The following is a 24,885-nucleotide window of genomic DNA, read 5'->3' on the forward strand; positions in this document are numbered from 1 at the left end:
TCAATACACGTCAACCAGAGAACATGATGCCTCTTTGCAAGTCAACTCGTGTGCTCTGTAGCTGATAGAGGCACCTCGAGCTGAAATATTATAGCTCTATTGTACCGGAGAACGTGGTGTGACAGCCCCAGGGTTCAGCAAATGGCCTGCCTCGTATCGCCGCACTGACGGGAGAGTGTCGCCACATTGCTGTTCATGCTGGCAGGGCGACACTGAAATCAACTTTGTCTATTTTTAATGGACACGCTTCGAGCGGCGGCGGCGGCGGCGGCAGCAGAAGCAGCAGCAGCGGCGGCGGAGGGTGGTTTGTTTTCCTTTCGTCTTTATCTGTAGCTGCTCAAGCAAGCCCCGTGTGAGCCCCCCGTGTGTCCCCTGCTCGTCTGGCTACCTCCTACTCCTCCACAAACAGTCCCATTTAGAACAGCATGGTCATGGCTGACAGTGTCCAAAAACCGCTGATTCGGGGTCCCGTCCGAGTGGGCTTCTACGACATCGAGCGCACTTTAGGAAAGGGCAATTTTGCTGTCGTGAAGCTGGCTCGACACCGCATTACCAAGACGGAGGTGAGTGTGTCTGTGAACTAGTTAGCCTTAGAGCTAACTTATGCTACTGTTGGGCTGAGTTACATAACTTTTATGCACTAGTTGACACCCCAGATATTCAAAGCAGATACCGAAATGCTGTCCACATCGTGTACTAATAGAAACTTGGATCAGGTAACTGCCCGGCCACTTTCTTGGCAGCTCCAGTGCAAGCAACAGCTGATGTGTGTGAATACCTGCAGGTACAGGAGCAACGACTCAGTGCACGTTCACCCCCATCAGCCAACATCACTGCCAGTAAGAGGTCTGACCACCGGTGCTGCTGGGAAACTGTAAACATGCATGCTTTCTCTCCTGCAAACCAGCATCATACACCTGCACTCTCGTTTGGTAATGACCCAGACAGTGACACAGTGTACCGACTCAAGAGTCTGGCTGCTGTAAACATCGCTGTATCTGGGGCATGCAGCATGGGTCGGTGGTCCCATTATGTAATCCAAATAATGATGTGATTTAGTGGTTTCTTGTGCCAGCAGTGCCGAGAGCTTTGTGAGGAGCAGGATCTGTCAGCGAGAACTCTGTAATTGGAAAGCAAAGCGTTTTGCACGCATGCATGCATGCAGACAGAAATCCACTGACACTGCTCTGGGGGTCTTCTCTTGGTTTGGAGAGGGTTGGATAGAGCAAACACTGCACAATCTCACAATTTTGGGCGATGCCGTATAAGCGCAGAGGGAGCAGAGCTCGGATTTGTCTGACTAATAGGTTTATGTCAGCTCTGTACAGAGAGGCCTTTCTTGACTTGTACCACTGAGTGCCATGACTTTCCATTGTAATGGCAGAGACACAGGGAGTTAATGTAAAGAGTGCCCACTGTGTGTGTTTGAAAAATACAAAGGGAGTGATAGAAAAATGTGAAAACATAGTTGCACACTTTGATCTTTGATCCCATAGAGACTCCAACTGTTTGTCAGTGAATGTGAGCAAGCCTGCTGTACAGAAAAACACATTTACATCATCCAGACGTGGCCCCCGCTAGGTTTAATGAATAACAAGGCTGGGAAATGGCTCTTAAGGCTCTTATCGTGTTAATCTGGTTATTAAAGCCTGTGAAGTGTCACAGCGTTAGTCTAGCCAGGTAATGTGCAACCTTGTAACACTAAACAGCTATGGGAATGCAGGTTTTAAATTCAGCCAAACACTACACCAGGTGATTTCACTAAGTGGCTGCACCTCTCCCTCAGCCGGTGTGATATTTGGGTTGGATGAAAAATGCACGTTGCTGCTGGTTTGGTAGGTCAGTCAGCACTGCAGCTGCATGTCTCTGCCAGGCCAATGGCCAGAGCCAGGCTGTTTGTTGAAGTGGCCAAGGTCAACTGGAGAGGCAGGCTATCAACTTTATGTGATGCCATCTGCCTTGAGAATTTGCCAGGGCAAAAGAGATGTGCGTGTAAAGAAAATCAATAGAAACAGCATGAAACAGCAGATCTGATGTGTCTGTGTGCAGATTCCTAGATAGGTTCTTATGTGTGCATAACCTACTTTTTCTACTCATGGCTCCTGTGTGTTATACTGACCCATTCATCCCATTATGTACATACTGCAGCTTTTGGGTTCACATAGTGCTGGCTCATTCCCATGTGGTCCTGTCTGCCAGCTCAGCTGGTTGTACCTTTATCCGTCTCCGATCATGGTATTGTGCTACCTTTCTGCTCTCATTACTTAATGTATGAGCTAAATTTCCCTGTAACCATTGTCCTCGAATGACCTTGTGTCAGCGGAGTACGCAAGAAGTTTTATGTGTGTGTATATGTGTTAGTGATGTTGACAATGTAATCAGTTGGCTCAGATCTTTTCTTGCTAAGTAATCCTTGCACAAGGCCAACAATGTAAAATTACATGCCCTGGAGGTCTCGTCTTAAGTGCCATTAAAAGATTTGGATTTCTTCATGTTGCCAAACTGCATACCTGTCTGCACTGTGGGCAGGGATACGATAATGCAGAGAGTTAAGAGTTAAACATATCAAAAACGGCCATTACTGCACATCTGTAAGTGTTAACTACAAATATACTAAATAGGATTAAAGTGGGTGTCAGTGAAATGAAGATGTCAGACTTTGCTTTAAGATAAAAACCAAACATAAACATAACTTCAGATTATTTCAATGATACCGCTGCAGTGACACAGCAGGAATACCAACATGAAAACTACAGGGTCATTAAGAGGAAAACGTTTGAGCTAGCTCAACCTTTTGCTGTGACATGGTGTGACGTCAGCTGGCAGGGCACTGTGGTTGCCGGTAAAATACTCACAATCTCACATTCCTGTCAAAATACTTCAACAGGTTGTAAATCTGATGATCATCAAGATGGAGCATAAAATGACTGTCACTAGTTTCCAGAGAAATATTCTGTGTCACAGACAGTATTATTAAGTGCTGTGAAGTGTTTTGGCTTATGATAATCTTTCAAAATCAAGGATGTGATTCTTAAATCCACCTTCCTGGATCCTGTTTTATTAGCTCATCCAGCAGCTAACAGTATTATTACTGATTTCTGTAGTTTCTTAATTGATACATTTTTTGGTGGAAAAATACAATAACAGTTCCCCCCCAAAAAGTTAACACGTTCAAATTAGTTGTTTAGTCCAACCAGTGGCCCAAAAGCCAAAGATATTCAGATTACTATCATAGAGGCCAAAGAGAAAGAGTAGATATTACATTTAAAAAGCTAAAACCAGACACTTTTTGGCCATTTTTCTTTAAAAAAGAAAAAAAATAGGTGACTAAAAAATTATCAAAATAATTTCAGATTCATTCTCAAGGTTTCCATAGTCACTGAAAAACTTGGAAAAATTGTGGAATTTCACAATCCTGTTTTCCAAGCTTCAGGAATCAGTAAAATCCTTGACAGATTTGGAAAGTTTCCGGAATTTTGTAATGTGTAATGAAAATGATCGTTAGGGTAATCTTCCATGGATACCTAACCCTCCCCATAATGTAAAAAAAAAGGCAAATTTATTTTCTTTAGGCTTTCTGTTGATGTAACATAGCTTTGATATGTGTAGATGAGTGACATGTTGTTGGCAGTCATATACATTTTTTCATTTTCTCCCCATATTCCGTCTCTCTCTCCGTCTATGCCAGTCAGCTGGGATTATGTTTAGAGTGTGAATCTGATGTTTGACTTCGAAAAAAAAGTTCCCCAAGTGTCCATACTGATGCTCTGCTCCACTATTACTTTTAAACAATACAGCGTTTTTGAGATGGTGCAATGTTCAATTTGTGTATTGCAGGTAGTCATGGAAATTTTATTATGGGTTTTGGAAAGGTCATGGAAAAGATGAAGAGATTTTTGCCTTTGAAAATGTGTGGAAACCATTTTCTGTTGATCAGTGAAAATGAAACAACACAGACCCCTACATTTCTTTAAAAGCAGTCCCGTTTGCTGTCTGAATGCTCTGTAAGAGTTTTTTTTTAACTTAAATCTAACAGCAGTATGATTGCTGAGAGGGGAACTGGGGTCTCCTGTTGTTTACTCCTCCAGTTCGGCTTCTAGACGCTTGGAAACACTTCAGATCACACTGATGAAATGCTGTTTATGAGACAGTCTGAAGGAGAGATGTTAATATTGCCTTGTTACCCACCGGACATCATTAATCAAAGCCAAGAGTGTTGAAGTCGTGAGTGTGCAATTTACACATGTACGTGTCATCTTGGGTGTGCGTGTGTATCCAACCAGGCCTGTGTTTGCCTCCGTTGTAACTTCATGTGATATTTCATCTTCTCAAATTGTAAGAGTGTTTATAAAGGTTTCAGAACGGGCTGTATTTAAGTACGTATAAATCTTGTGTCTCAGAAGCAATTCTCTGAAAAGAACATAATGTCTCCTTTTGCGTCTCTGAGAATATTGAACTGCAGTCTGTACTGGTGTGTATGCGAGTGTGTTTCTTGTTGCCCATCAAGTCTGATGAGCTGCAACAATGATTCTATTATATGCATTTGAAAAACAGACTGATTACAGCTGTATTGGTGACGCTTGATTATTCTGCAGGTGGCCATCAAGATCATCGACAAGACCCAACTGGATGCTGTCAACCTGGAGAAGATCTACAGAGAAGTTCAGATCATGAAGATGCTGGACCACCCCCACATCATCAAGCTGTACCAGGTGAGTGTCTCGCTTCAGATGTGGATAAAATAATCATATTTTTAGCAGTTCAGCTCTCCTCTCAACAACTACATGGTTTTATCTGGGCTCTTGCACGTCTTTTGTCTTCTCTCATTGAATTGTCTCTGTAAGTTGTTGTCCCCCACATTGCAATGCCGTATGAAGATAAATAGTTTCATCAGTTTTTTTTTGTTTCCCTCTCATTTTTTTGTCTCTTGCCCAACAAGCCGTGTCAATCAAGAGATTTTCAGGAGATTTATTTCTGTCTCGGGTGCTTCGATCTAACTTTTGTATGGACCCACCCCATCACAACTCTTTGCAATCTGTCACTGTCATTGTAGCACTGATGTTGAAAGATTGTCACACTGCTGTCGATATTTATTCCAGTTTGTATACTGCACATAGAGATGCTAAGCTTCGTTTCCACCAAGCAGTCGGATTCAGTTCAGGTCAGTTTGTTATGCATTAGAATATTTTAATGTTTCCATCGTTAAATGTTGAGGAGACCACTCCAAAAGACCACTCCCTTGCATCCTGATTTTTTTGTCATCCCTCTGATTAGCACTCTGATACAAAACTAAAAGGTGGATCCAGAAATGTTGCAGTGCCTTGATTGGTCAAGAGAGAACCATCACTCTTGTTTGACAAAGACTCAGTGCACAAACCCACTCTTTTTAAATATCCCATTGATTGCAACAGAGAAAACACTCCAGCCTGTTCTTTTTTGTTCTGAAATTTCTGTGAGCAACCCCTTTGTGTGGACGACCATCGAGGGTGCAGCTGTTCCTCTGCATGGCTAGTAAAGAGAAAATACAGCAAAAGCTGGATGGAGCAGTGAATGACAACAATCCTGCCTACATTTAAGTGTACTGTCTGCAGTGTGCTAAACAGATCTAGGATTTAGATTCATGCTTGTAGGAGTTATGTACGTGGAGGGTACTCTACAGAAAGCGTTTGGTGAAAAACAACAAATCAATTTCCATTAGCAAATGTGCCCACCTTGACAAAAAAATGTTAAAGTTGTAATGTTTATAACACAAGTCTAAATTCATGCAGACTTATTTGTGCCCCCCCCCCCCCGTTGTTGGTTTGTTGTCTAATGTAAACATTTCTCAGGGACACCATAAGCTCCAAGGGTTTCACAAAAATGTTTTGGACAGATCTGTAGTGTTAGGCCAGTCCTAATTTTGCTGTTTGATACGTCTAATGCAGGTAAGGAGCACAAAGGAGCAAAGACTTTACTTATTATAATCTTAAATAATTAGCCATCTACTTTCAGGAAAATTTAGGAGTAGCAAACGTGGTTTGAGCTAAGTTGGAGGTCGGAGCGACCAGTAACAAGAGAAAGCGCTTTTAGACAGTAGTAACCTGTTGAAAAAAATACAGTAATAAAATCGTTTTGTTTTTTTATTTTACTAGTTGTTACGTTTCATCAATGAATTTTCCTAGTAAAATGTCCTTCTAATTGTTTAATTGTTGTCTAAGGGCAAATATTTTTGACACAGTTGCTTAGTCAGTCATGTTTTCCTGGAGTGAAAAAAAATGAATTAATTTGCGCAAAATTCGTGGAACACATTGTCCAACATGAGACAGTTAAGAGTCAGATGGAATGTATGTTTGTGCAACAGCCCAATTTCGATTTCTATCTTAAGTCTTACTATGAGTTAGATCTTAGCCAGAGACGAAGTATATCTATGTAAAACCAGCCCTTGGTCAAAGAAGGCCCCTCACAGAGCAGGAGAGATAATGTAACATGTAACATGAGTTTCAGCGGAGGCCAAGAATCAGCCGTGTGTCTGGCGAATGTGAGAACAAATCACTTTCATGGAGCAGAATTCAGTGCTGCTCCTTGTTGATCTTCTGGTTCAGGGAAGTTGAAGCACAGGACCAATCCAGGTCATTTTCTAATGCATCAGCAAACAACTGCTGCCCAGCAGAACCTTCCACCCCTGGATAGTTTAAGATATGAGAGCATAGTTAATGACTGACTTACATTCGGCACTGTGTGCATCTGTGTGTGTGTGTGTTCTGCACTGTGTGAAGGTGCTACTGGCATTATTCAAACTAAATAGTGTTAGCAGTTGAAGATTATATAAATTAAATATTAAATTATTCTCCTGGACATCAGATCTGACCTGTACAGCAGCATCAGGCTCCATTCATGCTGCGTTTTTAAATTTAGATGTGGATCTATCTCATGTCCACAAACAAGTATTAATTCTTTTCAGTGCCTCTGACCTGGTGGGACCTTGAAAAAAAAACACTTATTTGAGTATGGGGACACAGTGCCAGTGTTTATTTGGACAATGATTTAGCTAAAAAGACCCAAAGTGAAAGTGATCTGGAGTTGGTAGTTTACAGTGGCTAAATAGAGTTTGTCTTGCGTACATTGGAAGATGCTCTGTTGTTATTTTTCTGCCAGTTTTCATCACTTAGAAATTTGGCATTTCGCTGCACAGCTTTTAGGCTTTGAATAGGCTGCAATAACAAAATGCACTTTGTTTAGACTAGCTCTATAGCCTCTACTGCATATTTCTGTATAATGATATATATAATGATAATTTAGTCCCACATGATTCAAGTAGGATTTTAATAAAAATAATTCTTATACACATTTGTAATAATTTCATTTTATATTTTTTTTCCCATCGGAAATTGGTATAAAACAACAATGTCTCATTCATAATGTAATTAATTGAAGGTAATTAGATCAGTGAAGTCTGCAGACTCAAGGTCTGCAGTAAGTCTGCTTGAGGGCCTGTGTGGACTGGATGAATTTTGGAATTCCGGGACTTTGTGCTCATAAAGTCTGAGTCTGAAAGTGCAGTGAAGTCTAGATTTGGATTCAGCCAAAATGTCTGCTGTGAAAAAGGCCTTGATTCCATCGTCTTTGTTTCTTCCATTTTCACAAAAGTGCAATGGCTTTCTTTCCAGAGGGTCAAATGCAAAGATGTCTATCATGGTTAAATCTTACAGTGTATCTTTTAATTGTAATATGATTTAATGTGACAGAAATGTGCTTTTTAGGCACCTTTGTATTTGTGCTGTTGAAATAGAGCCCATCATCAGTGTGAGTAGTATGATGTCTGCTCTTTTCATAGAAATAAATTATATAAATGTAACTTCTGTCATGCCCCCTTGCCACCCTTTATAGTAGCTGTATGCATGTCCAGGTGTGCGACAGATGGATGGATGGTTCACACACATTTTAATGAGGCACAAGGACGGGAAACTTGTTTCAGCGGGTTACTGTGATGTCTGTTGTCTGGTACAAAACCGCCAACAACTCAACAGTTTTGGTGATTCAGTTGTATTACATAAGCCTGTGGGGTCCTGTTAGGTTGTTTAGGGGAAGCAAATGAGTGTTCATTATCATTACACAACCATGTGGCACTGCTCCAGCTTTCGGCTGCGTTATTTTGGTGTGTATCATTATTTCCAACGGCCCATCCATCCAATCAGCTCAGGTCAATTAGCGATTTCCTTTCTAGTCCCATAAACTGGCGTTGGCCCTGTGGCTCAGAGGAAAGCCTTAGCTAATGGAGACACACAGATGACCCAACTGTGGACCCCACTCTAATTGGTCGTGTGTTCTCTATTCTATTCTCAACGCCGCTGCCATAATTTCCTTCACATGTATTTTTTACATGTCACTATCCTTCTGACTCTCTCTGGTGTTCAGCTTCCCACTTTTCTTCTTATTCTAGATTCTCTACAAGCACAAAGATTTTAAAGAGTCAAAATTACCTTCAAATATACCTCATTCTCTGTCTTTCAGTACTTTTCTGATACCAATAGAAAATGAGGGCTCTTTTTTAATATAAATCTTGTTCCAGGAAATGCTTGAATAGACAGAGGATATTGGATATTGGATCATGCCCTTAATTTGATTTCCTCTACACTACAATTAATGCCCACATTGTTAAAACCATTACAATTACATTTAGACTGATAAAATATTCATTTATGGTCTTTTAGTGAAACATTAAACAGTCTAGCCTGTATACAGCATGCGATTCACCACAGCTGCCCTTCCTCAGGGGCTGATATTCAGGCTGGTTCTGTCTGCATGTCTAGATCATCTGCACATCTATTCATTGGCAGTGTCCGACCTCGTGAAGCTCTTAACAGAAAGTGCAGCTTGCATTTCTTGGTAGCTTGAATTCAGACTATCAATACACTTTTATTACCATTTATTACATGACAAAGATTTATAGGAGATATTCAAAACAAGGAGTCTGCTTTGTCTGAATCCAGAAATACAGTGTACCCACAGTATAATGAGTTATACAGTGTACTAAATGTATTATATCCGCTGTATTGAAGTGGTGTAGTTATTATTGATGGTACAGGATGTTACATAAATGGAAGTATGTAGCCAAAGGGCCTGCAGCAACTCTAAATACAGTATAAAGATCAGCTTCTGTCTAGCAGGCAAAAATAGGCGCATTGTCCCTATCAAATAAATTATATAAATAAAATAAAATAAATCCTGCTGAGCTTCATTTTGAACAAATGTGCAAGGCATTGTATTGACTTCTAGACTTCTTGACTTCTTGATATCTGGCTTTGCAAATATGGTGGTTTATGACACCTTAGCACTTTTTTTAAATACAGCCACTGAATTCTTACAGTATGAACAACTGCCATGTGTTGAAATCTGGCTGCAGATGTGTAAAATCATCTTGTCTCATTTGTTGGTAGAACAGTTCCTGATTGAAATGATAATGACTCAAATTTCACTCTTTTATTTTGGCAAAATTTGGGTGCAGCTGCTTTGTGAAATATTTCACATTTGGGAACTTTGACTTTTTTTGTTAAAAATATACCATGCAGGATTTTCCTTAAAAAAACAATGTATTATAGACTCATACAGAAGTAATCCCTCTCAATCATCACTTATGATCCACTAGAAGTATGTGTTGGTGTGTTTTTCTGCAGATTCTGCCTACATTTTCTTATTTTCTATATTTGGCATGTTTATAGGCGTGAACCCCCACAGTGCTCAGGTGAGGTTGGGGCTTTATAAAACAGTAGTGACCAGTCTCCAGACTGTAAAGAGCAGGCAAGAGACACAAATTACAAATAAAGCAAGGCGATATTGACATTGGTAGAAGAAAATATCAAACAACACTCAGCCCTACTTTAAGATTAGTTAAAGCTGAAAATTCTCCCTAAAGCAGCTGACATATCTCTTTGCTTTTCCTCAAATGCCTCTCCACAATAGTTTATAAAACACATGAAGGAACAGCTAAAGGTAGCTGACAACAGCTTATGGAAAGATATCCACCATAAATAGAAAATTGACATCTCTGATGGTGGATATTTTATCTTGTCAAACACAGGTGTAACGAATAACATTAATAATGGCTGCATTCCACTCAGCTGTACCAGTGCCAGGCACTGCTATTGTACATGCTGGTTTACTGGCACACCTGAATAAAACAAACCATCGTTAATACTGTTAGTTACACCTGTGCTCTTCCTGCTGTGACAAGTCAAAATGTCCACTGAGAGAGAGTTGTTTTTTTCCTAGATTAGTTCTGTATTTGCTCACAATCCCACTTGTTTTGATTGATGGTATTATTCAATCAGTTGTATTCCAGCTTTGCAATACAGGGAGGACAAAGTGTGTTTATTACACAACCAGGGCCAACCAAATGGAAAAAAAAGAAGCTGGCTTTCATTTCCTAAATCCATGAATTGGTCAGTGTAACAGATGGAAAATTGATCATAAACAATGAGCGTGGGATTTCTAGTGTGAATGTCTGGCTCGCTGTGTCTGATTCATCCTCCCTCTCCATCTGATTCTCCCCTCCGCATTTAATTCTGTTCATCTCCCGAGTGTTTCTGCTTCTAAATCGGTTCTCCTCCTCCTACACAACACAGCACAGTGTGAGGGCTGAAAGGTTTTAAGTACCATTCAGATAAACTCGCAGCACCAACCGTCCACCTCCGTTCTCTTACATGGATGCCATATTTAGTTCCTGTGCCATTCATACATTTTGTTTTGCTCATGACTCTGTGGTTGCCAGACGCTGCCGTTGAACCTTTGAGAAAACTATGTGGACCGTTGCATAATATTTGACTCATTTGTATCTGTTGCTGCAGTTTTCTTTTGTAATCCTCTCTTGTTACAGGAGACTGTTAATTTATCTGATGATTTTGCTTTTGAAAAGTGGTCTTCTGTGTGTATTCACTCTCCCATTCTTTTCTCCCCTCCCTCGGCCCCTGCTCCTTCGTCCTCTCCCCCTCTCAGGTGATGGAGACGAAGAACATGCTTTACTTAGTCACGGAGTATGCCAAGAATGGGGAAATCTTCGGTGAGTGATCTTTTCAAGTACAAGATCAATCTGACCTCAGTATCTTAAAAACAGTTCCCCCACCCAGCTCATACATGTCCTCCCCTTATCAGTTGCACAAAAGAATCTGCACTTTTGCGTCAGTGGTGTTTTTGGCAAACGAGGAAGTATCAAAGTCTTATTGAGTTTGTGTTGTTCTTACACTTATCCCGGCCTCAATCTCAAAGGTCACATGAGTATGAGAGTGATCCCAATGTGGCCCTTGTCATGTGATTGCTGTGCTGAATGTGCTGACACTTGCTCTTGTCGTATAAAATGACATCACCGAAGGCTGCAGAGAGGCAGCCTCAAAGAGAACTGGACTGATTTATTGCTGTATGTGTTGCAAAATCACTTAACACTCACCGATTTACTGCTCTGATAGTGTAAAATTGCTTTCTACATGCTGGCCAACAATGTCATTCCTCCAACAACTAAAGGGCGCATGGATCATATTCTGAATACTTAAGTTTTGGTTTTAACTTTAACTGTTGATATGTTTAAGAGCATATCTGCAAAAAGTAGCTATGAAAAAGGCAGGTCCTTTAAGTCACCATTTCACAAAGAAGTTAAAGATAAGATATTAAGAACTGCCCTTTACTTGGACAGCTACAGCTATTAGTTTAATGTGCTTTTATTTGCCCTATACAAACAGCATTAACTGATAACAAAAGTGAAACAAGAAATTGTAGGCCCTTTGCTAAATTAAGATTTTCAAAAATAAGAAAATGTATGAATTAACAAAATAAAATACATGCAATTATAAAGTAAAGTACAAACTGTCAGATAGTAAAACTGAGCAATGCGCACCTGTCAGCTGATTATAATCGTATTATACAAAAAAAAGGGAAGGCATATTTTGATTATTTAGACCACTTGATTTAATTGTTATCACAATTTTGAATTACAGTAAACTCCAATGTTTTGTTCACAATTTGAGCGATGACGCAACAGCTACATTACCAAGTTGTAGTTAAAGTGTTGCTCAAGCGCCCATGACGGGCTTGTCTGCTACTTGCAACAAAGCACCTGAGATGAATGCATCTAAAGATTGTCTTTGGTCAAAAAATATCCATGATTTTTTTTTATCAATTTCTGAGATCTGTGTTACTATCACCCATTGAATTCCTGAGTACACTGCAATGCATAGGAAGCTAGCAAAGGGTTAGCTAATCCAGCTAATGTTCAGTGTCAGTTTGCATCATCATGTCACCTGCTTCCATTGAAAATGACCTGTACCCTGCTGCTGTGTTGCTCATAGTGTGAAAACAGTATTGATATTTACGATGACATGTAATGTCTGCATTTATCATTGATTGACCTGCCTGTTTTCCTCAAATAATAGTTTTGTCTTAAAATATTAAACTTTAATGAAAAATGCTTGACACAATTTGTTTCGTCCAACCATCACCCCAAAATCCCAATATACAGTGCAGTTCCTTTAAATGTCTTACAATATTTGACCCAATATTAGTGGCTGATACCGGTGGACACCCTGACATAGTTGGTGAACACTGCAAACACATTAGTCTTAATAGGATCCAAATAGTTAAAGATAAACAAAGCAACCATAATATATATATATATCTGAAGGTCTTTCATAATGATTTTTAAATAAATAAAAAGGACCAGATGTTGTAGTTTTGCAGAAGCAGATCACACAGGAAAAAAAATGCACCTTGCCTTATTCAAGTAGGACCCTTGTGACACATGGAAGGTAAAAAAAGGATTAGTTTTTATAGACAGTAATTTCTAGCCAGTCATTTACCAGGTTTTTAAAAGATGAAACCCAATCTGTAAGAAAGTAGGCTCAGATTTGAACTGAACTTTTACAGTAAAGATGGTTTACAAGCTGCCTCTGAGTAAAGCAAAAAATAAGGACACTTGTGCTGGAAAGGACAGACAAGTCAGAGCAAAGCAAGAATAGCACATAAAGATAAGAAATTATCTTGGTCTGCCATACCATCACATACGCTCTATCGCAGCTATGCATGCACAACATACACACACACACAGTTTGTAAACAGTGTGATCTCAATCAAGGACACAGGAAATGAGCTCAAAGAAAGAGCGGGTTTATTGCACTGTTGAAAAATTATTATTATTATTATTATTATTGTTATTAATTAATTTATTTTTTATTATGAAATATCTCATGATCACTTTTTTCCACAGCAGAAAATCCCTGGTATCATTCTTGCTCTGAATATGCAGACATGAACCAAACCATACGTTCAGATATTTCAAGAATTTGTAACATAAGTCTAGACCTGTCTGAAGTGGACGACCTGCAGGTGGATCCACATAGATTATTGGCCTCACCTATTAGACAGTCTGAGAATGTTTGCACTTAGCCTACTTCCAGACACAGGAGCTGAGAGGATTACTTTAGCAATAGTCTACAGTAAACTTAATAGTTGTCTGTGTGTGTGTGTGTGTGTGTGTGTGTGTGTGTGTGTGTGTGTGTGTGTGTGTGTGTGCGTGCGTGCGTGCGTGCGTGCGTGCGTGCGTGCGTGCGTGCGTGCGTGCGTGCGTGCGTGTGTGTGTGTTTCTGTGTGGGTGTCCGTGTGTGTCTTTGTAACTCTGATGCCAGTGTTCCACTTGTGATGTTGACTCAGCAGCAGCAGCTCCTGCTCCTGTGACCCAGAGAGAGCTGTGAGGCAGACACAAGAAAAAAATGAATGAGGAAAGAGTGTGGTTAAAAATAACAAGGAAATATAGACGTGCACAGAGATAAAACGGAAAGACTTGTCTATATCTGCACATACGTTACAGCCACTGCAGCTAGTTGGACTGCGCAGCAGCTTTTGCCATCTGCTCACTGTACAGAGTACACTTTTAAAGGAATAGTTCGTCCTTTTGGGGTAAATTCATATTTACGTTCATGCAGAGAATTAGATGAGAAAAGTGATACCTCTTTTTGTCAAATATAAAGCTACCTCCAGCAAAAGGTAACATACTTAACGTTAAGACTAGAAATGAAGGGAAGCCGTTTGCATGACTTTGTCCAGAGGAAAAAATAAAATCTGCTGTTGTTTTACACTTACATTGGTTAACAAGATATATATTATAAAGTAGGTAAGGGAATTATAAGTAACCTTCATATTTAAGTGCTCACATAAAATTATTGTATTATAGAGTAATACAGTACTCGCAAAAACTAAAAAATCTTAGGTAATAATAGGAATATAAATATGCCAACAATGTAAAATCAAATACAGTTTGAAATTCATTTCTATTAAACCATAGATTCAAAGTTAACATAAGAAAAATCTTCAAACTTCCTGTCACTGCCATTAACCAGGGTTCAGTTTTAGTATTTTTTTTTTCACTTGAAATTGCGTCAGAAATGTAACTGTCGAAAGTCAGTATTTACTTGCCCTTACATGAGTTGCTTTATTTTTTGGTCACACTAAAATTTAACTGTCATGAAAAACGACCCTGTTTACCCACCTTGCCCTCAAAATTGCAGACAACTGCACAATGCATTGTTGGAGTTTTCGTCCTCTAATGCTATCCAACTAAGCTGCTGTTTCCAGGATAATATAAATGTTCACTTGTGCTTCAGCTCATAAACCTTGTCTTTACACACCACCATTTTCTTGGAAGTGCTACATCAGTACTGTACATGTGGAGCTCTTAACAGAGACAAGAAGGAAGCAAGATGGATCACTCCTTAGCTGCTGCCATCATCAACCCTGGAAAAAAATATGTGTTTAATTTTCTTTTACCACCTGATTGGGCAAGTAAGTTGCTAGATTTATTAAGCCAACATGGCATTTGTCTTGCCGTGGGAAATCGGGCGATCTTTATTGTTGAGCCCTGTATTAATATTATACAGGTCTCAAAGCCACTATAATCCCGGTCAGTTCAACGTCTGCCCGGTTAGCACGACCAAACACAGCAGCGATGGCCAATACTCAGCACCGGGTTTTTAAACGCTCCCAATAAACTCACATCAACACCAAAAGGCTTTGACTTTATCCCATTAATAGCCTGTGTGATGCTAACGGTTTGCTCTCTTACTGTGTATGAGCAGGTGGACTCTCACCAACTGTGACAGCTCACACTGTGGCAGCAGTAGTCTCATGATAAACAGAGAGAGAGCGACAGCGGGGCAATGTGGCGCTGAGCAAAGAAATACGCTGAATGCAGCTTTACAGTAGTGGCAGTAGCTCAGTCTGTGAGGATGCGGATTGGAAACAGGAGGGCCTTCAGTTCAACTCCCTGTACAGACCATGTATGTAGTGCTGGCTGACAACTGGAAACATGCCAGTTTTCCCCATTCTGAGTTGCCTTTGAGCAAGGCACTAAACCCCCAAACTTCTCCAGAGGTTCTGTATTATGGTTGTAATTATATATATATGTTGTGTGTAATAAGAGGGATATCCAAAGTCCCATATTAACTGTTAACTGCCATTGTGTAGATTCGGTAAATTGACAAATAAATTACAAAGAAATAAGATTTTACTTTTTTCAAATAGAAAAAAAAAATACTTAAAACACATTACTTAGTGGCCTTTAGAGTTGCTGCGAGGCAGATTTTTAAAAAACTATTAAACAGATCTAGGCTAGCTTTTTCCCCCTGTTTCCAATGTCAGTGCTAAGCGTAGTGTCTCGTGGCTGCAGCTTTTTAGTTACAGACAGTCATGAGAGCTTTACAAGTCTTCCCATTTAACTCTTGGCAAGGAAGTGACTGAGTTTTCCCTGAAATGTCACATTATTACTTTAAATAACCAATCATGATGTCATCCTCATTTTCCATAATCCATAGATATTCTCATGGATCATCTTTCAGTATTACACAACCATTGTGTCCTGATTCCTGAGACCCCTCTGCCCTGATTGCACAATGTAATGTAGTTATGTAAGACATTTATATGTCATCATCAGCTGCTGCTGCAGCAGAAGCAGCTTTGACTCAGCCAGGCAGACAGTGACTGGTAGCTGCTGCAATAAACTTGTATTACAGCATTCAATCTCACAAAATTGAACAGTCATTTCTGATTTCCAAATACACTTCCTGGAGATGGATCAAGTCCCTCAGTCATGATGTACTCAGACAAATGGATAAGCTGCCAAGCCAGATCTCCGGCCTCTTCCTCCACTGTCGCCCTCCATAGAGTTGCCTCTGCTTTTCTGACATGATGAATTTCTCAGGTCTGCTCCTGGCTATAGGTTAGCAAGGAGCGGAAGATGTGAAGCTGCTGTTGATGCTCAGCAGCCCACCCTGTTACAGCGAATCAGTGAGACAATGGATGAGCCTCCGATTGTCTCTTCAGACCAAACAGTCAATGGTGTAATGAAGGAGCAGGAGGGGTGGTGTACATGCGTGTGTGTGTGTGTGCGTCTGGAGCCATAAAGACAAAGAAGCAGAGCTGGGTTTGGCACAAGGAGACAGAGAGTGATGGGTTACTTGTGAAGGGGTGGGTGGGCACGGTAATGGGCACAGCTGAGGCATCCATGCCAGCTTGTTGATGTGCCTTTGTGTCTGTCTGTCAGTCAGCCTGTCGCTCCACAGTCTGCCTCAGCACCGCAGTATGGATCAAACCTGGAAATTGGGTCAACCACAAATAAAGCGGAGTTGCAGCAGAGGCAGGAGGGGAGAGGAGGCAGAAGAGAATAGAGGCGAGAGCAGGGGACATCCATTTGAATTTGGAAGGTGGTGGGGAAATGTAGGGCATGCATATTTAAGAAAGCACTGCTGGAGAGAGGGGAGTATTATAGCTGGCATGAGTAAAATCACTCATGCAGATCTTTTTTCTGACTGATGGAAAGGGAATGAGACAGAGAGGAGACTGTTGACTTCAAAGAAATACTCCGGCTATTTTTTGAGACACTCTTATTTACTTAGGCTGTCAATTTCTATTTCGCCATAAACCATCCTTCATATTAACTGGGGTAGTTTTCTGCAGATGTGTCCACTGCTAGGGTGTGGTTGCTTTGACTTTGATGACTAGTAAATATGCATCCATGACTAACTAGATTCCAGTAGATTATGTTATTTTTGGTGATGCTTTGATGTTTACAAAAAGTGTTTCCACTTGAGTGACATTCAGCAACTTACAGCTCTCAGGGATCCACCTGCTGAATAAAATATTGCAATGAGGAAAATATGTGCCAGAATAAACCTAACATGTTTTTCTACATCTGAGCTAAGATAATTTGTTGTTCTTTAGTGATTGTAGACATTCAGAAATAGTGCAGGGTTTTAGTAATAAATATCAGAACATATTTAAATAAAGTGGTGTTTTTCTAGATGTTTGCACCTGCACATAACATCAGTCTCATAGTATAATAGTAAATAGAACTGCATAGAAATGATAGAGCTATAGCCATCCTCAGATTTCATCATAACATGCCATTTAATTAGTTATTAATGTTTCTTAACAACCTCCGTCATTACTTTACTGGCACCTTCTGTGTTCACCACATATTGTATGAAGCTGACAACCGAAAAAAATGAATCACTGGCATTTATCATCCAGTTTTTTAAACTTAACAAGGTAAATGTCATCTACATGATCTTGTGTCTTGTCAAACATTTGGTCTAGATTTAATACTAAAGTAATAATACTTTGAGGGAGGGAATGTAGGGTCCGACCATCACTCAGCTTACTATTGTACCATCAAACTCATTAATTAGAAGATTATAGTATAGCTTGATTATCTTATTTTTGACCAAGTATGCTCAGGCACCTGTAGAGAATCAGAAGTTGAAGACTTATATTCAACAAAACTGCAAGATGTTTTAATTGTGCTATGGTTGAATATATTTTACTGGTCATTTCTATGTCTGTCTTTCTCAAAAACCCTAAGCATAAAGCAAAATGCAACGTAATAACCCTTTACATGCACAATTATTCCCAATTATTCAATGTAATCCAGGCTTGACTTCCGAATGTGCCACTCAGAAAACCGGGGTTATCCTCAGGTTAAACCTCACTTGAAATCTCAATTTGGGAGGTGTGGCCCACTCCTGGTTTGCATGCTCTGAAGCCCCTAACACTTTGACTGAGGAGCGCCAAGACCACATGACTGCAAATGGACTGCTACACAAGTAAGCCTGCCAGCAAAGGCCCCAATGCGCCAGGTTGGTTAAACCAAATGCATATATTGGGATGCCTAGCTTACAGTGACACAGATGTCACTCACAAAAATGCTACCTCATGCCCCATCTCAGCGCCGACAAAGTAGTAGTAAATAATCCAGTGGAATCAACCCGTAGGCCCCCCAGAGGCTGCAAGAAGCGACTTTCATAAGCAAAAGTGTTAGCCTTTACTCTCCAGTGTGACAGATGCTCATGAAATTGAGGCTTTCCTCTGTGAGAAGTGGCCCAAGATACAAAGAGTTGAGTGTCCTCTCAAAATCCCTGAGTACTGTCCAAATAGATGAGACGGTGAATAAGCCACCTACTGCTCTCTTTGGCAAGTGGCGAGGATGAAAGGCTAGCAGTTCGAGTGCGGAATATCTATAAGAAGACTCACAAATCTGCTGGTCAGGTGGAGCATCACTTTCCCATAGTTAGGGGAAATTGCAAGCGGGATGCATGCACAAACAAAGCATATAATTCACTTATCCACACTGATGTCAACGCCAGGAACAGGATAGTTTTAAGAGAAAGCACCCTTAAGTCTGCACACTTCAAGGACTCAAAAGACAACCTTAGAGTGCCTTCAAAACAATGGGCAAGTCCCCTGCCCACATGGCAGGCTGAAACTCCAGCCAAATGATGTGGAATTTAGGACACCCATACCCTTATCCAGCAAATCCTGTTTAAAGCAGCGTGTAAATCAAAGTTCAGTGACAGAACTCTTAAAAGTAAATATGTCTCACACCTTACACGGCTGCTCAAACAGGCACCACTTGTTATTTTGTAATGTGGGCCAGTTGATAACCAACCTGCCAGTTGATAGCCAACCTGTCTGCTGTGCACTTGCATACCTGACCTCAAGAGGCACAGAGGAGGGCTGAGCCTCCCTGCTGATGGAGCTGCTCAGCTTTTCCTTGGGCATTTACCATAGTGCTTGCAGGACTCGCATCTACAAGTGATGGCTGGGTATGCTTTACTCACATACATCCACTGCAGATTGTATGGGGTTCCTTCCCCAAGATGGTAAAACCAAAAACAACTTGGCAAGGAAGTGACACAACATCCTTAACCTTACCTGCTACATGGTAAATGGACTGCACGTGCATAGCGCTTTTCTAATCTTCTGACCGCTCAAAGCGCTTTTACACTACATGCCTCATTCACCCATTCACACACACATTCACACATTGGTAGCCAAAGCTACTGTACAAGGTGCTACTCAGTAACCATTCACACGCACTCACACTCCAATGATGCAGCATCGGGAGCAATTTGGATTGTTTTTTCCTCTTAGCCATAACTCCTCTTCATCTTGTTTCAAGTTTCAAGCAGTGCAGACACATGAGTTTGGCGTTATTGTTTTGCAGCTGTCAGAAAAATGTGTCGCCGTGGCAGTAATAAAAGGAATTGATAAAATCAGAAGCATGGGATTCCGATGGATCAGACAATTTGCAACCATCTCTTAACTGTAACTGGTTCTGGGTAGCCGTCACTTGGGAATCAAGTGATCTTCACAGGGAATAAAGCGAGAATTCAGTGTTTGGGGCCGCAGGCTATTGTAATTTTACTTATCCCTGCCCTGACTTGAGGCTGGGCAAAATAACTCATGAGATGAACAGAAAGGGTATTATAATTATTTTACTTTAATTTTAATACCTCTTGAATGAATACTTATCCCATGGTAGAGAAATTGACTGTCATAACCAGTAGCTGCAGCTGGTCTTTGGCAGGTTATGACTTGGGTGAAAGAGCAGTGTTCAGCTCCAGCTGGCTCCAGCAAAGTTTAACCCCTGAGGGTGTCGGTATTAAATCAGCCCCAACATCTATCAGCACGCACATAGACGTGACTTTAATGTGGCTGCCGCATTTAAGTGGTTTGGGAATCAGTTACTGATATGGAAACAGAGTGTGTGTTTGCCCCCTCTCCTCTACACACACACACTCACACACGCATGCACACACACCAACACACACACTCTCCCCATGCCTGCCCCACAGTGTTGTCTGAAGTCCAGCCAGAGGTCTAGCCAACAAGCCAGTTTGTACCCATGATGTTTGTCCCCTCCAAACCTGAGCAGCTGTTAAGAGACTTCGGTCCTCGCCCAGCTCTCAGCAGAAGTGGAACACAGTGGTTGTTGAGCTGTTCCCTAATACCCCTATGATTCATACTTGTTCTGCTCGCTTTCCCAGAATGACGCTCTGCATGCCTCACTGTGCTGAGGTCCTTGCCCTCGCCAACATTGTATCAGTGGATTACTCATCCCTCCACTGGGGCAACATACTGCATTGTGTGCATTTGTGTGCATTTGTGTGTTTGTGTGTTTGTGTGTGTGTGTGTGTGTGTGTGTGTTTGTGTGTGTGTGTGTGTGTGTGCACATGTAATTGTTTGTGTGGATGTGCCATGCTGATTGCTCAGACAGTAATGGCTTGTTTTTCAAGTGCAACTGTAGAACAAGCTGTGTTTACACAGTGCTGCTCTTCATACAGTCAAGATTAGCTGTCATGTTTAGCACTTGGCTTTGCTGAACCTTTTATTGTTTACAAGGCTCCAAGGTTCATTTTACTGTTATTCAGTGTATAAAGCATTAAGTCAGTCAAGCAGCATTATTTTAGAGCTGAAGCCATTGTGTGGTTATAAAGATAAACTACATGACATTTCCCCAAAAGTGAAGCCAAAACGTCTTGATAATCCCCTGGTGGCTTGGCACAGTATAGGTCATAAACCCCGTCCCCTCAATGTTAGCGGATAACACATGGGCCAAACTAAAAAATAAAAATCAATAATTTTTCCGTTCTGTTCTGAGTAGTCTGTAATTTTAGGAAGTTCTTATGATGCTGGTTGGTGTTTAGGTGTTTGTTTTTCTGTTTAGTTTTGTTTTAATCAGGTATTTGTTGATTTAAAAAGAGGATGTGATATCAGGGCAGGTGTAACAGTGGGACATCAGTAAAGTAGCACCACCTTCTGCACAGACTCTGGTTTCATTTGATATCATCAGTGTATAATGGCAGCGGCCATATACGGGATATTTTTGGCTTCATACAAGTGGAAGGAGGTGAAGATGTGTCATCCATCTGTATACACAGTCTATGGCTGAAACCTCCTTTAATCTAGAAGTCAATTGCCTGAAAATGAATCTGCAACAGTTTTGATAATTGATGAATGTATAAAGCTTTTAAGGCAAAATGCCATATATTTAGTAATTATTGCTACCCAGAGGGTAATTTCTGCTGGTTTTCCTTGTCTTTTATAAAAGTAAACTGAATATCTTTGGGTTAAAGATTGTTAGACCGAACACCCAGTATGAAATTGTCTCGAACCTTTAATTTGCCAAACAATTAATTGTGAATAGAATAAGCAGATAAATGTCAAATCAAAATAAATGAATTTTGCAGCTCTAGATTGTTTTTACACACCCATAACTCAATGAATGTTGTCCTAAGGAGGCAAAGCTATTGCAGAGAATAAGAGAATAACTGTATATGTAATAGGGCTGGGTATCTGTACACAATACCTTTGAGGTATCGGCCAAAATAAACCTGTACCAAGTAGTCTCAAAACTTTAGTCAAACAGAACCTGCATTCGATATTTTTTGTACCCAGATATAGAAAAAGAAAAGCTCCTTTTATGTTTCATAGCCAGTTGCTGCAAACGTTCTTCAGTTTCATTCAACATGTCATTACTGATGTAACAGAAGGTGGTTTGGTAAAGTCAGGTGCTGTGTCTTTGACAAACTGGGAATTCAGTTTATGCAGATGTGCTTCCATTCATAAGATGGGAATCGAATGAAGTACTCTGCTGGTATCAATATCACTTTAAAATGGGTACTGGTCTCATAATTTACTAAATGAATCCAGTCTTTATATACAATTGTGTTAATATTTTGCCCAGATGTGTTGAACAACGTGGTCAGGCTAGTTTGTAGGACTTGTTGCTGTTTGACCATCTCACAAGGTTGAAGCACACTGACACCTTAAGAGACAGAGGACCAAGAAAGGGACTGGATTGATCCCAGAACGGTTATTACTTTAGAGTCCAGCTCTCTTCCTCACAGGTGCATACTTGGACCTCCTCGACACATTCCCCTCCCCGGTGTGTTTTTTGATTAGCAGAGTTGCATGAAAGCTGCCCCGGTCACTGAGTGGCCTCCTCTATGGAATTTGCCAGCCGCTATCTAATCAGGTTTTCCCACTTTGTCAGATGTTAGCTATTTCTCAACCATGCTGTTGACGACAGAATGGCATCATTTCCCTGAAGCTTAATTACGCAGATTATGGCCTTTGGTCATTTTTATTGTACAGTCTTTGTCCCAACTTACAAATGACCCTTTGGTCAACTCCAAGTTAAGACAATGCAGAGTTATCACAGTGAGGTGTTTACAACGTGATGCATGTCACTGGCCTATATCTCATGTTTAGTTGATGGCACAATATTTTTTTCTGTTAATGGGTTGTGAAGTTGGCTAAGTGTAACTTTTCTGTGCATCTTGACAGCGACCTAGTTTTGAAATTATGTCTGTGATGTTATCTTTACATAAATGTGTGCTCACACCAGGGAAATCAAAGGAATATTACTTCTGTAAAAAAAAAAAAAAAAGGAAAAGATATAAGGTATTTCCAACAAATGCAAAGAGGAGGCAAAAAGTTTTTTCAATATCTTAAGCAAACGAAGCTGTAGCACCCTGTCTGCTTTGTGATTACAAAAATGCTCTTTTATGAGTTTGACCTTGTGCGTCTTCAAATAACTGCATTCCTTACATTTTGCGCACTCTGTTTACTCGTATATGAAGTTTTGTTGGCTGGGTTTTGTTGTGGTTGTTGTGCATTGTCGTCAGGTTTGGTCGGTGGTCTGTATCCATGCCAGCTGGAAGGAAAGCCAACACAGAGTGTCCTATCTTGTTTGCCACAGAGTGTGAATTGAAGAGCTAGCGAGCTATCTGGACAGAGAGGTGTGAAGAGGAGCCCTGCCGACAGCAACAAACACCACACTTTCCAAAGTTCACAGGGCTACAAAAAATCATGCGTCCTGTAGAATAGTCTGTCAGTCGACTTTGTGAAAATAAGCAAACGCTGAGTTTGAAAGGTTAGAAAAACAATGAGGGTGGTGTGGGAGCAGACAATGAGAAAAAGGTCAGTGATCTGGATGCTTGGAGAAAGAAGACAGTAAAATTTATGACTTTGGTCCCCCAGAGACTTTGGTTTCATGTGTCTTTCTAAACAACCACAAACTCAGTCTGTCTTTACGCTCCATGCACAGCTTGTGTTCAGCTGATAAACAGATAAATCAGATGTTTTTGTTTCTCATTGGGAAGGGACCCAGTTTATTATTTACACTGACATTTTGATTTCTCCCACTGATTGTCAAGTTTGTTTGTATGTCTGCAATCATACACTGACTACCTCCCACTGACCCCCCAACTCACATCAGTTCTCAGAGATCTAACCCTTCCCTGTCCTCCTCTGGCTATGACAACACAGTTTCCCCACTGTCAATTTACTCACACATGCACAGAGTTAGATCAAGGGTTCCTGAAGAAAAATTACATCGTACATCTTGCACTTAATCACTTTACAAAGCATGTTGTAATGTAGAGCAGCTGTAAACTGCCATTGGCACCAGGCCTGCAACTCATCAAAAGTAAATTATCCTTTCAATGCAACCACCAACACTTAGTGGAATGAAATACCTTCAATTCAACTCTACAAAATGAGACCTCATACTGTGTTTGAAAAGCCCTCAGAGTCAGGCTATGTAAGTTAATGTAAAATGGTACCTGCATATACTTGTAACATGACACATCTTCTCTCTCTCTTTCTGGAAACAGACTACCTGGCAAAGCATGGCCGTCTCAGTGAGCTGGAGGCCAGAAGGAAGTTCTGGCAGATCCTGTCAGCGGTGGAGTATTGTCACAACCGCAACATCGTCCACAGGGACCTGAAGGCTGAGAATCTGCTGCTCGATGGCCACATGAACATCAAGATTGCAGGTAACGAAACAACTAGAGCTGCCCCTTTAAAGTCGGAGGCTCAAATCATCAGTCAGAGACCCTCAGTCGACTGAGATTGAAGTCAAGCAGTCTATTTTTCTGTTTAGTGTACTTATGTTATTTTGGTCCCCATGTTTTGCTGTGGAGTAAATACTCTCGACTTTCACACTACACTTTGCAGCTGCAGACATGCAGGCAGCAGTATGAAGGGAGAGACTGCACCGTCAGGTGAAAAAGTGGTGAATTGACAGCTCACAGCAAGTTAATACAATAAAGTTTTCGGCTTCTGTTTGATATCTAGTATTATGAAAAAAAATGTTTTTCGACATTTACAACCCAACGTTAGCTCCATTAGCTTGTCTGCTATATGACGTGAATGCTGCAGTCACACTAAATGGCCCACGGAGCCTGCTCAGACTTTGAAACTTTGTATAGAAAACCAAACAAATCGTTGAATATTTGTATTGAACAGCAAAATCGGATTCAACTGGCATAATTGTGAGTCGGGAACAGCACCCATAGTGCAGGAGAACTCATTCATGGATGAGAAATATAAGATATTAGCATGGAATGATATTTTTGATACACTGCCTACTATGATCTCAGTTCTGGCGTAGTTCAGAAATGTCTTAACTACCTGCCCAGGCCATTTGCACAGTGTTAAGAAGTGGTCGAAGGTTGCACGCGAGACAACTGTTGCTGAAAGATGCCAGGATAGACATAGTAAAATCTCAGAGATAAACCAAAGGCTTGT

At 40.7% G+C, this 24,885-nt stretch overlaps 1 protein-coding gene across 1 annotated transcript in view; it reads left to right on the forward strand.

Moving 5' to 3' along the window:
- The window catches only part of sik2b (salt-inducible kinase 2b), a 79,388-nt gene continuing 54,503 nt past the window's right edge, over nt 1-24,885 (forward strand). Inside the window, exons 1-4 of the mRNA XM_042487043.2 lie at nt 1-563; nt 4,596-4,712; nt 10,972-11,035; nt 23,970-24,131. Coding sequence (XP_042342977.1) covers nt 426-563; nt 4,596-4,712; nt 10,972-11,035; nt 23,970-24,131 — 481 coding nt within the window. The 5' untranslated portion in view covers nt 1-425. The remainder of the gene's footprint in view (nt 564-4,595; nt 4,713-10,971; nt 11,036-23,969; nt 24,132-24,885) is intronic.

The sequence above is a fragment of the Plectropomus leopardus genome, chromosome 6 (assembly GCF_026936395.1).
Source record: "Plectropomus leopardus strain MGB_pleo_1.0 chromosome 6, ASM2693639v1, whole genome shotgun sequence".
Taxonomy (NCBI): Eukaryota; Metazoa; Chordata; class Actinopteri; order Perciformes; family Serranidae; genus Plectropomus; species Plectropomus leopardus.